This window comes from Polypterus senegalus, chromosome 9 (genome assembly GCF_016835505.1).
Source record: "Polypterus senegalus isolate Bchr_013 chromosome 9, ASM1683550v1, whole genome shotgun sequence".
Classification (NCBI taxonomy): Eukaryota; Metazoa; Chordata; class Cladistia; order Polypteriformes; family Polypteridae; genus Polypterus; species Polypterus senegalus.
Window position 1 is genome coordinate 168,509,893 of NC_053162.1, and position 17,218 is coordinate 168,527,110.

The 17,218-nt window shown below is 45.4% G+C and overlaps 1 protein-coding gene across 10 annotated transcripts in view; it reads left to right on the top strand.

Annotated features, from left to right (window-relative positions):
• Nucleotides 1-17,218, top strand: part of gramd1ba (GRAM domain containing 1Ba) — a 325,749-nt gene that overhangs the window by 271,898 nt on the left and 36,633 nt on the right. For all 10 annotated transcript variants that reach the window (XM_039764176.1, XM_039764172.1, XM_039764180.1 and 7 more), the window contains 6 exons: nt 6,063-6,083; nt 9,138-9,222; nt 11,267-11,370; nt 12,999-13,094; nt 14,823-14,903; nt 15,132-15,247. In XM_039764176.1, coding sequence (XP_039620110.1) covers nt 6,063-6,083; nt 9,138-9,222; nt 11,267-11,370; nt 12,999-13,094; nt 14,823-14,903; nt 15,132-15,247 — 503 coding nt within the window. The remainder of the gene's footprint in view (nt 1-6,062; nt 6,084-9,137; nt 9,223-11,266; nt 11,371-12,998; nt 13,095-14,822; nt 14,904-15,131; nt 15,248-17,218) is intronic.

The following is a 17,218-nucleotide window of genomic DNA, read 5'->3' on the forward strand; positions in this document are numbered from 1 at the left end:
GTCAGTCACACAACCCTAGTCATCACCACAGAGTTAGGATGTGTTATGAGGACGCAATGCAACATACGCCATTGTGTGTTGAGAAAGACACAAAATGCTGAGAGCATCATGTGACATCATGTTGACGTGTAACAGGAGGGATGCTAAGTGTCATAGGATGTGTGCAATTTGATTTGCTTCTCAATAGTCCTGGAGGTCTGCAGCTAAACTCTGCTGGACAAGTTGAATCCGCAGTGAACTAGCATTGCATTATTCATTTAGTGCCAGCTGCAGGGGAGCCTTGAAAAATGGAAAGCCTGACAAAGTCCCATTTGAATTCCAACTAGGGCTGTAATGACGAGCCACCTGAAAGAGCAATGAAATGAGCAAAGAATCCAGTGGGTCGGGATTGGTGTTCTGTCACATTTTGGTACCCATCAAATGATCCCCCATTTCTGCTGTCACCAAGTTCTGATTGAAGAGTGTCACATGCTTGTGTCCACCCGGCTTGTATTTTTCACTTTTCCTTTCAATTTTCTGATAGTGGAATTTACTGCTGTTTCCAGTATTTTCCATTACTGTGATTTGGTGGAATTTCCAATTGTGATTATTAGCATCTGCTCAGCAGCCCCCTTTGAGCTTCGGTCACTTTCACTTGGTGTCAATGTCACTGGGACATCAGTAACAGCCAGTCTGGTGCAAGGACTATTCTCTGTTTGAAGAATAAATAGCCATCCCTCGCAGTTCTTTCTTTCTTTCTTTCTTTCTTTCCCTTTAATCGTCCTTTCTTTTAATTTCATTTTTTGTATTGTACTCCATTTAATACCCTCCTTTCTTTCTTTCCCTTTACTCATCCCTTCCTTTAATTTCATTTTTGTATTGTACTCCATTTAATACCCTACTTTCTTTCTTTCTTTCTTTCTTTGTGTTGTCTTATTAATTTCTTTCGCCTTTTTTTCAGTATGACAGACTAAACCTGATCAAAGTAAGCATCCTTAACCCTGGGCCTCCTGTCCTTTCACCCGAGCCTATAGACTGTCCACACCGCTTATGTTTTTGCTAACCTGCCATCAAATCGGTGCACCTCTCAGTTAAAAAATAAAAAATGAGCGCCCACCCAAGTCACTTCACGGGGTCTCCATTTTATCAGGATAAAGGCAGGGTCTGACATTCACTGCTGGACCACAGACCTGATACAGGAGTGCCTGGCTGAGCCGGTAGCTCCTAATGAGGTTTAGGATGAACATCAATGGCAGGCGAATAAGCACGGCTGCCAGGAGATGGCGCTCTACGTGACCCCCAGCCCCAGCGGGTTTTCCAGGCAGAGCCTAAATGTTCTGCTGTTTAGGCCTGGGGGAGCCAGAAATGGAAGCAGCCTGCTTTTGTAGCTCCTTTGTGGTGGCCTCTCTAACAGAAGGGTTCAGTTCACTCCCTCAGGACGTGCAAGGCACACCTAAACACACACTCAGCTTTTGGCTGAGACATGCCAGACATGTAAACGGGATAGCTGGGCTTTTTATAGCACCCTTTGGTGGTGATCACTGTAACTGTTGACTCCAAGTCATGGGCTTTTATGAGTTTCATGGCATCCACAGGTCAGTTTCACTCCCTTCAGACTTTTTGGGCTGCACCAAAATGGTCTCGTTTAGGTCTGGGTTTGCCAGCCATGTAAGCTGTTGTTTTTATAGCGCCTTTTGTGGTAACTACTACAACAGTTGACTTCAGAAGAAGGGGCTTTCTGTGACCAACGGCCAATTTGGACTTTTAGGGATGCCTAAACATTCTTTAAAAAACACTCCACAGAAAATCCAGGTGTTGGTATGAGCTGCTTGTACACGCCATCAGAGGGGCATCAGCAGCTGACAAAGGGGCTTCCACAGCTATTTACATTCATGTTATTGGCTGTCAAGCTCAAACATCAAAGCCGATTTGGGTGCTGACTTACATCTCCTGGAGACCTAATAGACCAGAGCTTAACTTGGGCCCACCCCGTATAAGAGGAACTTATGAGAAGCCTCAAGTCTCACTGAGACCCCCATTTCAGGTAACAATGTCCCAAATAGATAGATAGATACTTTATTAATCCCAAGGGGAAATTCAATTTTTTTTTTTTTTTTAGAAAATATAAATATAAATATAATATAAAATACTTCTGCCCACTCCGTTTAAGGACTTGCCTGGGTGCTGCTTCAGGGTGTCTGTTCCATAGTTTCCCAAAGCGACTTCGGTAGTAGGCTTTAGATGTGTGCCCACCTGTGCCACTTCACTCCTCCTTGGCCACCCTGGACAAATAGAGATGCCGCCCTTCTACAGACAGATGACCATACAAGAAGACTTTGTGTTTCTGGATTGGTGCAAGCTGGGGCTTTTCTGGCCTAAGCAAGCCAGTGTGTGTGTGGGTGGGTATGGGTGTGTGTGTGTATATATATATATATATATATATATATATATATATATATATATATATATATACTGTATATAAATATATATACTGTATATAAATGTGTCTATATGTATAGTATATAAATATATACAATATATACATTACGTGCATATATGTGTATGTATATTTACTGTATATATATATATGTGTGTGTGTTTGTAGTGTGTGTATATATATATTATATATAGTATATACATTATATACAGTATATGTATGTGTTTGTGTGTGTGTTTTTTTATATATATATATAGTATATACATTATATACAGTATATGTATGCGCCTGACCCGACACAGATGGACGCGGAGGCACATATAAAAACTTTCAAACTTTTATTGTTCTTCACCTGTGGGGTACGTCTTCCCCGTAATCCCAATAGGCACAACACAGTCCCAAGTGTACAAATAAGCACTTCAAAACACAGCACACACTTCTGTCTTCTGGCATCACCACTCCTTCTCTAAGCTTCATCCTCACCCACCCGACTTTGGCAAATGAGTGGTGGTCGTTGGCTCCTTTTATTAGTTACCCAGAAGTGCTCCAGGTGCTTGATTGCCGACTTCCGGGTGTGACGAAACTAGTGTCCAAAAGGGGATAGCCGCTCCTGCTGCTGCACCCCCTGGCGGCACCTACAAAACCCCAGGGCTGCACCAAACTCCAACTCCCATGAAGCCCAGCGGGAGTCCAAGGCACCATCTGCAACCCAGGGAGGCTGCCATCTAGCATCCAGGGGGGAGATATTGGGAACATATGCTGCAGGGGCATCCCGGCCATCCGTCACAGTGTGTGTGTGTGTGTGTATGTATGTGTGTGTGTATATAGTGTATGTGTATATATATATATAGGGTATATACATTATATACAGTATATGTATGTGTATGTGTTTGTATATACAGTATATATATATATATGTGTGTGTGTGTATAGTGTATGTGTGTATATAAACTGCTCAAAAAAATTAAAGGAACACTTTCAAAACACATCAGATCTCAATGGGAAAAAGAAATCCTCCTGGATATCTATACTGATATAGACTGGGTAATGTGTTAGGAACGAAAGGATGCCACATCGTTTGATGGAAATGAAAAAGATCAACCTACGGATCCCTGAATTCAAAGACGCCCCAAAAATCAGAGTGAAAAACATTATGTGGCAGGCTAGTCCATTTTGCCAAAATTGAATTGCAGCAACTAAAAATTGTACGCAGCACTTTGTATGGCCCCTGTGTTCTTGTATACATGCCTGACAACATCGGTGCATGCTTCTAATGAGATGACAGATGGTGTTGTGGGGGATATCCTCCCAGATCTGGACCAGGGCATCACTGAGCTCCTGGACAGTCTGAGGTGCAACCTGGTGGCATTGGATGGACCAAAACATAATGTCCCAGAGGTGTTCTATTGGATTTAGGTCAGGAAAGTGTGGTGGCCAGTCAATGGTATCAATTCCTTCATCCTCCAGGAACTGCCTGCATACTCTCACCACATGAGGCCAGGAGCCACTGTACCAGCATAGGGTCTGACAATGGGTCCAAGGATTTCATCCTGATACCTAATGGCAGCCAAGGTGCCTTTGTCAAGCCTGTAGCGGTCTGTGTGACCCTCCATGGATATGCCTCCCCAGACAATCATTAACCCACCACCAAACTGCTCATGCTGAATGATGTTACAGGCAGCATAATGTTCTCCATGGCTTCTCCAGACCCTTTCACTTCTGTCACGTGCTCAGGGTGAACCTGCTCTCATCTGTAAAAAGCACAGGGCACCAGTGGTGCATCTGCCAATTCTGGTATTCTATGGCGAATGCCAACCGAGCTGCATGCTGCTGGGCAGTGAGCTCAGAGCCCATTAGAGGACATGGGGCCCTTGGGTCACCCTCATGAAGTCTTTCTGGTTGTTTGGTCAGAGACATTCACAACAGTGGCCTGCTGGAGGTCATTTTGTAGGGCTCTGGCAGTGCTCATCCTGTTCCTCCTTGGCCAAAGGAGCAGATACTGGTCCTGCCGATGGGTTATGGACCTTCTATGGCCCTCTCCAGCTCTCCTAGAATCTCCTCTATGCCCTTGAGACTGTGCAGGGAGACACAGCAAACCTTCTGGCAATGACACGTATTGATGTGCCATCCTGGAGAAGTTGGACTACCTGTGCAACCTCTGTAGGGTCCAGGTATCGCCTCATGCTACCAGTAGTGACACTGACTGTAGCCAAATGCAAAACTAGTGAAGAAACAGTCAGAAAAGATGAGGAGGGAAAAATGTCAGTGGCCTCCACCTGTTAAACCATTCCTGTTTTGGGGTCATCTCATTGTTGCCCCTCTAGTGCATCTGTTGTTAATTTCATTAACACCACAGCAGCTGAAACTGATTAACAACCCCCTCTGCTACTTAACTGACCAGATTAATATTCCATAAGTTTCATTGACTTTATGCTATACTCTGATTAAAAAGTGGTCCTTTAATTCTTTTGAGCAGTATATATAGGATATATACATTATATACAGTATATGTATGTGTATGTCTTTGTGTATATATATATATATATATATATATATATATATATACTGTATATATATGTGTGTGTGTATAGTGTATGTGTGTGTATATATATATATATATAGTGGTAGATAGGGGGCACTCCCACTCCCTTGAACCCCTGTCCACGACTCCAGATACCAGGTAAAAGTCCTCAAGTTGACTTTATTTAAATGCCACCGTGCACAAAGCACACTCTCCTCCACTATACTCATATAATAACAATAACTAATCACAATAATACAATAAACCAATCCTCCAGCTCCCAGACGTGTTGCCACCCTTCCACCCAGCTCAGCTCGCCATCTGGGAGCTCCCACTGTCCTTTTATATCTCCTGACCCGGAAGTGTTCCTAATCCCCAGTCCATGTCATTCTCAATCACTTCCGGGTCAGGTAAAAGTTCTTTTCTTCAACCCGGAAGCCCGTCGCTTTTCCTATGACAAACTTCCGGGTCATAGGGCACAAATGAGTCCTCGGTCCTCCCTGCAGCACCCTCTTGCGGCCCCTGAGGTATCCAGCAGGGCTGAGGATAAAAACTACAGCGTCCATGATTCCCTGCTGGTCTTTGGGGCACCTCCATACTGCAGGGAGGGCTCCATCTGGCGGCCTGGGGGTATTGGCCAGGATGATAAGCCGGCCAAATATCACAATATATATATATATATATATGTTATATACATTATATACAGTATATATGTGTGTGTGCGTGCATATAGTGTATGTGTATATATATATATATATATATATATATATATATATATATATATATATATATATATATATATATATATATATATATATATATATATATATATATATATATATATATATATGTATATATATATATATATATGTATATATATATATATATATGTGTATATATATGTATATACATACATTATATACAGTATATGTATATGTGTGTGTATGAATATATACTCATATAATGTGTATGTCATATTTTCTGGAGAGGGAGGTGGTTTCATATTAGTTAGCCTTTGATGCCAGCCTAATATGGATATGGGCACTCCTGCCCACTCATACTGATGCCACCTTGACTATGACCATCTGACTGATCTCTTTCTCTTTTTTTTCTGTTTCCTTACAGAAAAGTCAGAGCTGGTACAACGTAAGTATCTCTGTCGCCTTCTGGGTTGGCATGGTCTCTTTCCTAGTCAGGAGCGTGAGCTGCAAGCCCTGACTGGTGTGGCACCTTTTGGGTTGCAGGAGAGGTTGATGTTAATTCCCTGTGTAGTTTTTTGTCTTCTTATGGGGCCATCTAGTGAGCAGTGGGAGTGAGGGCTGCCCTTAGGCATGTTATGGATATCTGTAATGGGGGCAGTGAGTTGGCATCGATGCTGTTTGGGTGGTTTTAGTGTAGTCAGGGCAGCATAGACAGGTGAGTAAAGACAGGCCTAGCCGAGCCTCAAAGGGCAGACTGTGAATGGCACTAGAAAGTAAAGGTGTGCCAGATGTACTGATGGCTTCAGTGTTTTTATTGTAGGACTTTTAAAATGATGAGGAAGTGCCACTGTGGCATCCAGTTAGGTTGGCACCCTGACAGGGAATGCCACAGGTGCAGAGGGCATACAGGAGGAGAAGGGGACATGTCTGTTCAGCTGACTGTTACCCGTGTTACACAGGATGAACCTTCAGGGTTGCGGGGATTTGGAATGCAGTATGGGAGGATAAGGAAGAGCAAAAAGGAGCCAACTGTGAAAGGGGTGCAGAGCTGGGCACATTTAAGCTGCCGCCTTCACCCATTTTGGAGTTTTCAGTCAACCCATTTTTTTTTCTGTTAATTTCTCTGTGCGGTCGTGCTGTCTAACAAGTCTGGCATGCTAAGTTTGAACCCCCGCCTGTTTCTCTTGCCATCTCAGCATGGGGTTTTTCCCTGGATTTTGTGCCCCCTACCACATTGTTGTTGGGTTAACTGGTGATTGTAAATTGGCATTGAAGGATAGTAGTTGGTGTGTGCAAGAGTGAAGGACTTGGAGGTTTATCCAGGTGTTGGTTTCCGACTTTACATTCTCAGCCAGCCAGTCCAGGTGGGCTTGATAAAGGATGGACGAGATAAGGTGACCACCCAGCAGGCCTTGCAGACCCGGACGGCTCCTCTTTCTTTGTACTGTATGTCCCATTCTCTTATGCTCTTTTTTTGTTTTCTTCTCAGCATGAAAGACAGCATCTCCTCAGAGTAAGCATGCTGTGCTCCCTTCTGCTCTATCCCCCCGTACGAATGTCCCTGCTAGATCTTCTCACAGCGTTAGGTTCCAGTCTTAGGTGCTGCACATTGGCTCTGTCCCGTGATTCCCCTATACTGGATGTTTCCCGGTGGATTCTGCTGGTCCTCAAGCTGCTCGGGCGTGTGGTGGGTGCAGTGGGAGTCTTTAAGTGTCACTAAAGTAATGGCACCCAGGGACGCATATTTCAGGCCATGTGGTCCTGACCAGCAGAAAGTGAAGTCGAAGCGACCCATTAAACGAAGCGGCCTCCATCATCCAGAGTGCGCACACACACACACTGTAACCCGATTCAGCCATGGACTGGACGCCAGTCAAATGCAGAACATGAGGAGGGGCTCACTTAATTAACGTCAAACTCCATAGATAGATAGATAGATAGATAGATAGATGTGAAAGGAACTATTAGATAGATAGATAGATAGATAGATAGATGTGGAAGGCCCATGCCCATGTAATCCATTTCACAGTTACGGGGGCAGATCCAACTCCGGACTGCATTAGATGTGTAGTGGAGGAGCCGAGCCACCCAGGAATGTCCACCAGTGCATAGAAAGGGAAAAAAATGTCATAAAGTGGAGTGAGAGTGGGTGGTCCGAGCAAGAATTTGTGGCCGAAGCAAAGGACCTCCCCTTACACTCAGTGCCCGGTGCTCTTCTGTTGTGCCAGGCTTGTTAGTGCACCAAGCAACTGTTCGGTAGCTAACATGTGCACCTGGGCTCCCCCCCACCCTGTGACTGGCGCCCAGGTAAATGCCCTAATTCTCCTTAATGGTGGCACAGGCCCTGCTTACCCCTGCATTAGCGTGTGTCACAACTGGATAGAAGTTGACCCACGTTAAAAAAATAATAATAAAAAATAGTAACTGCACAGTGTGAAGGGTCACGCAGACCACTTTCAGATTTGGTGTCAAGCGAACGGCAGATTCCACACCTTTGGAAATGCAAATGCGTTTTCTATCCTCACACAGAAATCAAGTCCAGTGAATGGTGTGGGCAGCGTGGTGCGCCATGACAGTTGTGCTGCACTCTGAGGTGTGCATCTCCTCCACAACCCTGTCACATCTTTGGGGTCTGACAAAAGCAATGTGGTGGGTCACCCATCATGTTTTCACTTTGTCTTGTCCTTTGGAGTTGTAGAAGGAAAGATGAGATTGGGAGTGACATCACCTCCACTCGTCCCCTGGAGTGGCAGCAGAGCCTTGAAGGATCCCCCTGTACACACGTGGGTGACAACATGCAAATGCCTACTAGCTCAGTACACACACTTGGACACTCCATTACACACACACACACACTTGGACTGCTTGCTTTTTGGAATGAGTTTGCCCTCCATAGGGGCAGAACAGGATTTGTTTGCCCGCGGGGTCTTTTCCCACCGAGCGATGATGAGCTTCCATGGCGATGACATCCAGATGATTTCAACTGTCCGTCCTGTGAGTTCTGAGCTCATGGCAGGCCTCGGCATGGCAGACCCTGTGTGCACGTCTGTAGACCCTTGAGCCCCCTACATCCTCTGCCCCCGCATGACCGGAGTAGGGTCCTGTTCATATTAGAGGCCTACAGAGGAATACCCTCTCCCTGCTTGTTGTTTCCTCAGCAGACGCTGGGCCGTGATCCTCCGCCACAGCTCGAGACTTTCAGTCCTGCGGTTTACCCTCTGGGTCACACTGCATACCCGTCAGGATCATAAGGGCAACACAGGGTGACACAGGGGGCAGCTTTACTTTACTTTGCTTTGCTTTGGCTCCATTGTCCCCTTGTCTTTCAGTTTGCTAGCTGCTGATTGTCACCCCGGTGATGCTCTGCAGTCTTAAAGATAGGCGTGGGCAGAGCCTGACCCGTGTCGTGTGCCAGTAGTGGTCCCTTATGGCAGCCTACAATGATAGACAAGGGCGGTCATCTAAAGGCTTGATGATGTCTGGTGGTCTCCTTTGACAGGTTCTGAGTCCCACCTACAAGCAGCGAAATGAAGACTTCAGGAAGCTCTTCAAGCAACTTCCGGACACGGAGCGTCTCATTGTTGGTGAGGTGCACCTCCAGGATACCATCAGGAGTTTGGATGAGGAGCCTGTGTATGTGTGTGTGTGTGTGTGTGTGTGTGTGTGTTTGTGAGGACACCAGGTAAAGGACACCAAGATCCTGTTAGGAGTGTGTCAGTCTGTGTGTGTGTTCTGCTTATTCATATGTCACAGTGTGTGTGTCTTGATGCAAATGTTTGTCGGAGAGTGTGTGTGTGTACCCATGCAAGTGTATATTTATGTTTAGACCCCACAATAATTAATCTCATAAGTGTGACCCCCTCAGGTGAGTATTTTCATAGATGCCAGCCATGCCAGCCTCAAGTCTCTCTTTTCCATCACTACTGCCCACGGCCATTCCCCCTTCTTTTTCTTCTTCTTCCACTTCCTCTTCCTCCTCTCTGTAAAGCCGCTGACGCCTTGTCACTTGCATGTTGGTCGTTGGTCATCAGCCTTTGTCAAGTCCAGTCTCAGATTCTCAGAAGGATGGATGAAGATCTGGACTCTGACTCTGACACTTTACGACCCTTGCCATGTTCTTTTTTTGAAGATATTCCCTATTCCTGGGGATCTTCTTCACGGAGACTCCATCTGATTTTCTTCACCGATTGCCCCCGTATATTTGCTGCATTCATTATACCCTCTAATGCCTTGTAATACCTGCTGCAGGGAGGCACCTCCACAGCCTGATGCCACTGCCATGCTTCTTCCTGGTGTGGTTGGGTATTTAGGTGAATGTCCTAAATTTGTCGTAATGGCAGCGATGGCCCTGCTTACACCTGCATTAGCGTGCGTCACGATTGGATGGGACTTGACCATGTTATAAATGAAAATAATAAAACATTGTTAATGCGCAGTGTGATGGATCACACAGACCACCCTCAGAGTTGGTGTGAAGTGACACTTTAGTGAGGCGTAGAGCCTGAGTGGTCCGTTTAGGCCGATGGCCACAGAGCTCCGTTCTGCTCTCCTCACACCACAGAATTGGGTCTCAGCTGACTGCGGAGCCTTGTGTGTGTGTGTGTGTGTGTGTGTGTGTGTGGGTCCCATGTGTTTCTTTCTCCTTTGCCCTCCCCCTCCCTCATTAAAGCTGTGTCTCTCTAAATTTACTCGATGTAACTTGTCACTCCTTCAGAGGTCCCCTGATGCTCTCCCTTACTCCTCTTCTTGCCTGATCTCTCACTTTTAGTGGGCATCTTTCCGACTTTGCCATACACTCTCTATGTCTTTTTTATCGCTCAAACTGGATGGGTTTTTTTTTTTGGTCTCCATCTCCTGACTTGTGCTTGTCATGGAGTCACCTGCCATGTTCTTGCGCCAGTTAGCCCACCACACTGACACAGACTCACCACAGGCTGGTCCTTCCACATCCAGGAGTATTGAATGTCAATGACGTGAAACCCCAGACAGGTGACCTCCCTCCACTGAACTAATTCTGGGACTTCTAAAGCTGATGGGCCGTTCCAGTGATGATTTAGAGGGTCTTATTAAAGGGGGTGAATACTTATGAGATCAGTTATTTGGTGTTTTATGTTTGTCATTCATTTAGATGACTTTGCTTTGATCTTTTGTCACTTTGACATTAAATGTTTTTTTTCTGCTGATCAAAGAAATTGTGAAAACCTCTAAAGGGGATGGGGGAAGACTTTTAAGGACTCTCTAGCTTTGGGTGTTCCTGTGTATTTCTGAGCCGGTTTAAGTTTGAAATTGTATGTGTGGGCGCTGATTCACTTCTTAGGTTATCAGGGTGATCACCAAGGCCTGCGGGGGGGTTTTCACGTCGGGGTGTGTGACTGCATGTATGTGTGTGTTAAGTTGTCCTAAAGCGCTTAAAAAAAACAAAACCTGACAACAGCAGGTGTCCTGGTAGCGTTGGTCCTGCCATGTGGTGTGCCGATTTAGCACCCGTGTGTCACTATTGTGCCAACGTCCATGCAGGATTTGGATTGTGCGCCTGGGCCAGCCGCCTATAGTCTGGGCTGGTGGGGTTTGAGTTGCTTTGAATTGATTTGGGTGGCACCACTAACCTTCCATTTTTCTCACTGGCAGATTATTCCTGTGCCCTGCAAAGAGACATCCTGCTTCAGGGACGACTCTACCTCTCGGAAAACTGGATTTGTTTCTATAGCAACATCTTCAGATGGGAAACGCTGGTAGGGGCTGCTCTGCTTTCAAATCACTCTTCTCTGCATTGTCTTTCTGGTTTCTCTCTTCATTTACCCACCACTGCCCTTGGTGTCAAGTCTGGAAACTCTGAAAATAGACAGTTAGGAGCACAAGATGGGTGGGTCCGGAATGTGCCCTTAGTGGGGACCCTCAATATTCAGACAATACTGCAGTGTACATTGGCAGGGACTCTTAAGGGAAATCTTCATCCAAGTCACAAGTAGATAGATAGATGTTAAAGGCACTATATAATAGATAGATATGAAAGGCACTATATGATAGATAGATATGAAAGGCACTATATGATAGATAGATAGATAGATAGATAGATGTTAAAGGCACTATATAATAGAAATGAAAGGCACTATTTGATAGATAGATATGAAAGGCACTATATGATAGATAGATGTGAAAGACACTATATGATAGATAGATATGAAAGGCACTATATGATAGATAGATGTGAAAGACACTATATGATAGATAGATAGATATAAGAGTCACTATATAAGATAGATAGAAACAACAACAACATTTATTTATATAGCACATTTTCATACAAAAAATTGTTGCTCAAAGTGCTTTACATAATTAGAATAGAAGAATAAAAGACACAGTAAGAAAATAAAATAAGTCAACATTAATTAACATAGAATAAGAGTAAGGTCCAATGGCCAGGGTGGACAGAAAAAACAAAAAAAACAAAACTCCAGACGGCTGGAGAAAAAAAAAAAATAAAATCTGTAGGGATTCCAGACCATGAGACCGCCCAGTCCCCTCTGGGCATAAGATTGAGTGGATGTGCAGCATTGTTCTTAATGGCACTCAGTTTTGTTTTCATTCTCTCCTCCTCTACGACCACCAGGGGTCCAGAATGTTGCCCCATGACTGATCTTGCCGTTTAATTAACTTTTTGATTCGGTGGTCCTTTCTTGAAGTGATGTCACCAGCCCAGCACACACCAGACTGCCCATCACAGAGTTGTAGAAGATGTGAAGGATGTCACTTCCCACATTAAAGGAGCACAGTCTCCTAGGGAAGAACAGTCTGCTCTCTCCTTTCTCCTTTATTTCTTACATGTTCCGAGACCAGTCCAGCCTGTCATTAATGTGGACCCCCAAGTATTTGTAGCAGTGGACCATGTCCACTCCTTGAATAGTGACTAGACATAGGAACTCTTTGATGTGGTGGAAGTCACTCACCAGTTCCATGCTTTTCCTGATGTTAAGTTGCAGACAATTCTCAATGTCCCCCCACCCAACTCCTCTTCCCTGTCTCATCCCCCTTATCAATACACCCCCATATGTGCAGAATCATCTGAGACCTCGACGCTCAGGCACAGGATGTAGTGTCCGCTGTTAAACGTGTGACCCCTCCAGGTCACATCTATTGGTCAGCTGAGCAGAGCATGCGATTTCGGTGACAGACCCACCTGTCTTGTGGAGGACAGCCAGTCAATTCTCGTCATTTCCCGGTCTCACCTGGTGGGTGCAAGTTTGGGACGGGATCATGTCACTTAGTGTCTGCCATGAGCTGCTGTGTGTGCCAGGGTGTCCACTCAGGGTCTGATGCCACTGTCTCTCTCTCTCTCTGCCATTCACATTGTTGGATGCAGCTGACTGTCCGGCTGAAAGACATCTGCTCGATGACGAAGGAGAAAACTGCACGGCTCATCCCCAACGCCATCCAAGTTTGCACTGACACTGAAAAGGTAAGTGGTACCACGTCGGAAGACACTGTATCACACTGGGGGTGGCAGGGGGGCTGTCACACTGTCCTCTCTTTGTCCTCGTCCGTCTGTGACACACACCTTAAAGGAGAGCACTGTTTATGAAAGGCGCTATTTAAAACCAAATGTTTATCAAATATTCTGTGGTGAACTGGTGCCCTCTTTGTTGCCCACTACTCATTTAAATTAAGTGGGCTTGAGAAACATACGTAGTGTTAGGGTGTTTGTGGTGTCCCTCATTCTTGCCTTTTATATTTTGTACTGAAATTGGGACGGTCCCCAAGTTTTGAGTTTTCTGGGCCTGCATTGCTAGCTTTCAATCCCCCCACTGCCCCTCATCCCCCAAGTCTTTGATCAACAGGGTGAGAATGAAAACCTGCAGCCACTGCGGCCCTTCAGGACCACTCAAAAATGTCTGCTGTAGCACTCAGTGGGTTGTGACCAGTAGGGGGAGTTGTGTTGCACCCCAAACCCCAGACACAAGTCCCAGGTACAGATGCAAGGTTTACTGGAACAAATATCTCACCCTAACCCTGCCATTATCCCCCCCTCCATCAAACTCTGCAGTAGGCACCATGTAGTCCAGAAGGTCATATTCTCTTGGTGCCCACCATACCCAGATGGGTCCCTCAGACTGCCAGTGAGCACATTTCTTCTTCTCCCAAGTCCAAGGCTGGTGTATTTTAGTCAGTGATGGTGTGCAGCCACTCCACCATAGAATCCCATTTCTTGTATTCCCAGCTCTTGTGCCAATGTTGCCTCCTGGTGGCAGGTCGGAACTCTGTTGTGAGAGGTGGCACAGACCAGAGGCCATTTCAACACACTTGTGAATTTACGTGAGCTGTCATTGCTTCTTGATACATCCACCTCAGAATAATGGCATTCATTCCAAAGGGGATGACCTAGCAAGGCAGGTCTTTCAGCTGCTGACTTGTGGCAAAGGTGGCATCCTGTGACAGAGCCACATTGAAAGTCACTGAGCTCTTCAGGATGACTGCCAATGGAGATTGCTTGGCTAAGTCCTTGAGCTGTTTATAACAGGTGAGGCTGGGTGTCCACATAGTATACAGTATATGTATAGTGTAAGTGCCATAGAGGATGGACTGGCATTCTGCCCGGGATAAAGGAAGGATTCATGCCTGGCCAGGGGGCCATAATGGAAGGACCGGGTGAACGGGCTCAGCAGGAGCAGTTCATTCCCCCACATGACAGGTGGCAGTGTCCCAAGAGCAAAACCCCATCAGGACACCCGCCAGGGTGGCATGGGACTTGGAGTCCAGAAATGCAGCCCTCTTGGGGTCTTTGGGGACCACCAGAGGGAGCTGCAGGGGGAAGGACCGACCTGGCTTCCACAAAACCTAGAAATGCTCTGGACAACCTGGATGGGAGACTGGAAGGAGTACCTGGGTTGGGTTTAAAAGGAAGCCCACTGCCTCACTTGAACTGAGTCAGAGGTGGGAGGCAGCGGGCAACGCTCGGCGGAGGAGAGAAAGGGGGAAGAACTGGTGGTTTATTGTATTGAGATTTGGTGGCTTACGACTGGAGAGAGGACTGTGTTTAAAAGTGCCTCGTGGAGTAAATCCCTTTAGCTTATTCATATATTGTGGGCTGCATTGCTGCGTCTGTGGTTTGGGGTTCACTGGCGCCCTCTTGCGGTTACTATATATAAAGGCAGCATTTTCCTTTTTCTTTCCTCTCTTTTATCCACAGCACTTTTTTACCTCTTTTGGAGCCCGGGACAGGACGTACATGATGATGTTCAGACTCTGGCAGAATGCACTACTAGAAAAGGTAGAGTATGTCCGATGGTGGGAGTCGAGGGGGTCAGGGAGCATTAGGGGGGATAACAATCGGCCATTAAAGCCATTAGCTTGTGCACTTGGACACTCACTTGGCTGTTGAAGCTGACTGAGTGGTCTTTGTTCAGGTTGGTGTCCCCCCCAGTAAGGGAATCCTCAACGAGAACAGAGTTTCTGTTTTGTAGAATTTGAGTCTGAATTGACCCTCTTTTTCCTGCAGCCCCTTTGCCCCAAAGAACTGTGGCACTTTGTGCACCAATGTTACGGGAACGAACTGGGCCTCACCAGCGACGACGAAGACTACGTGCCCCCCGACGACGACTTTAACACCATGGGGTGAGTGTCAGTCAGACTTTCACTCTGCCGATCCTCTCATTGCCATATCCCAGCCGATCAGCACAAGACTTTCGATTGCTGCCCAGCCAGACTTGGTCATTGAGGGACCAGTTCAAAAAATAAAAAAAAGACTTTGAAAAGAAACGAAACTGGGATTTAGGGCTCACTAATGTGTAGAAAAGCTCCCCGGTTACTCTCTGTGTGGAGTTTGCGTGTTCTCCCAGTTTTTCATTAGGGTGTTGTTCAGGTTCTCTGGCTTTCGACTTACATCTTAAAGACATAATCGGGGCCTGCAGTGGTCAGTCGTGTCCTCCATGGTGGCTTCCTGCCTTGCACCCAACTCTGCCAAGGTAGATGGTCAGCTCTCCGTGACCCTGGAAGAAAATGGATAGACGGGTTGGATTCAGGCTGAAGATTGCAGAACACCTGAGGAGATTGTTTAATTCACTTACTGTGGAAGCACTTAACATTTCAGAAGAAATTGTCAGAAGGAACATCTGGAGATTTTCAGGGGCAAGAAACTCAAAAGGGGATGCTTTATGACCCCTAAAAAAATCTAAAGATGAGGGGCATGGTGGTGTTCTTCAGCCCCATATATAGTAAAAGGATCGAACATACAACAGAAAGTGTTGAGGCTCCAGCCAGAAATACCTGTCCAACTAGCTGGGCGAAAATGGTGAAACTGTCAAGTGTTGTTGATTTGGCGCCCTCTATGGTCCAAATCTGAGAATAGCACTGCAGGAGCTGAGGCTTCTCAACAGAAAATGAATCTGCTCGGTCTGTGTCACGTGGGTTGGGGGGCTGGGAGTGACAGCGGGCTTCTTCTTCACTGTGATCCGTCATTCAGTGGAAGGCAACTGAAAGTGAGTGAATAAACTTTAAACTGCCCAAGCATTACCCTGGCGTACCCTTGAAATGGTCGCTATAAGAGACTCACCATGCTTGCACACACACACACATACATATATATATATATATATATATATATATATATATATATATATATATATATTTATGTATATATATATATTTATGTATAAAGTGATGAGAAAAACTATTTGCCCCCTTCCTGATTTCTTATTCTTTTGCATGTTTGTCACACAAAATGTTTCTGATCATCAAACACATTTAACCATTAGTCAAATATAACACAAGTAAACATAAAATGCAGTTTTTAAATGATGGTTTTATTATTTAGGGAGAAAAAAATCCAAACCTACATGGCCCTGTGTGAAAAGTAATTGCCCCTGAACCTAATAACTGGTTGGGCCACCCTTAGCAGCAATAACTGCAATCAAGCGTTTGTGATAACTTGCAATGAGTCTTTTACAGCTCTGGAGGAATTTTGGCCCACTCATCTTTGCAGAATTGTTGTAATTCAGCTTTATTTGAGGGTTTTCTAGCATGAACCGCCTTTTTAAGGTCATGCCATAGCATCTCAATTGGATTCAGGTCAGGACTTTGACTAGGCCACTCCAAAGTCTTCATTTTGTTTTTCTTCAGCCATTCAGAGGTGGATTTGCTGGTGTGTTTTGGGTCATTGTCCTGTTGCAGCACCCAAGATCGCTTCAGCTTGAGTTGACGAACAGATGGCCGGACATTCTCTTTCAGGATTTTTGGTAGACAGTAGAATTCATGGTTCCATCTATCACAGCAAGCCTTCCAGGTCCTGAAGCAGCAAAACAACCCCAGACCATCACACTACCACCACCATATTTTACTGTTGGTATGATGTTCTTTTTCTGAAATGCTGTGTTCCTTTTACGCCAGATGTACGGGACATTTGCCTTCCAAAAAGTTCAACTTTTGTCTCATCAGTCCACGAGGTATTTTCCCAAAAGTCTTGGCAATCATTAAGATGTTTCTTAGCAAAATTGAGACGAGCCCTAATGTTCTTTTTACTTAACAGTGGTTTGCGTCTTGGAAATCTGCCATGCCATGGATTTTTTGCCCAGTCTCTTTCTTATGGTG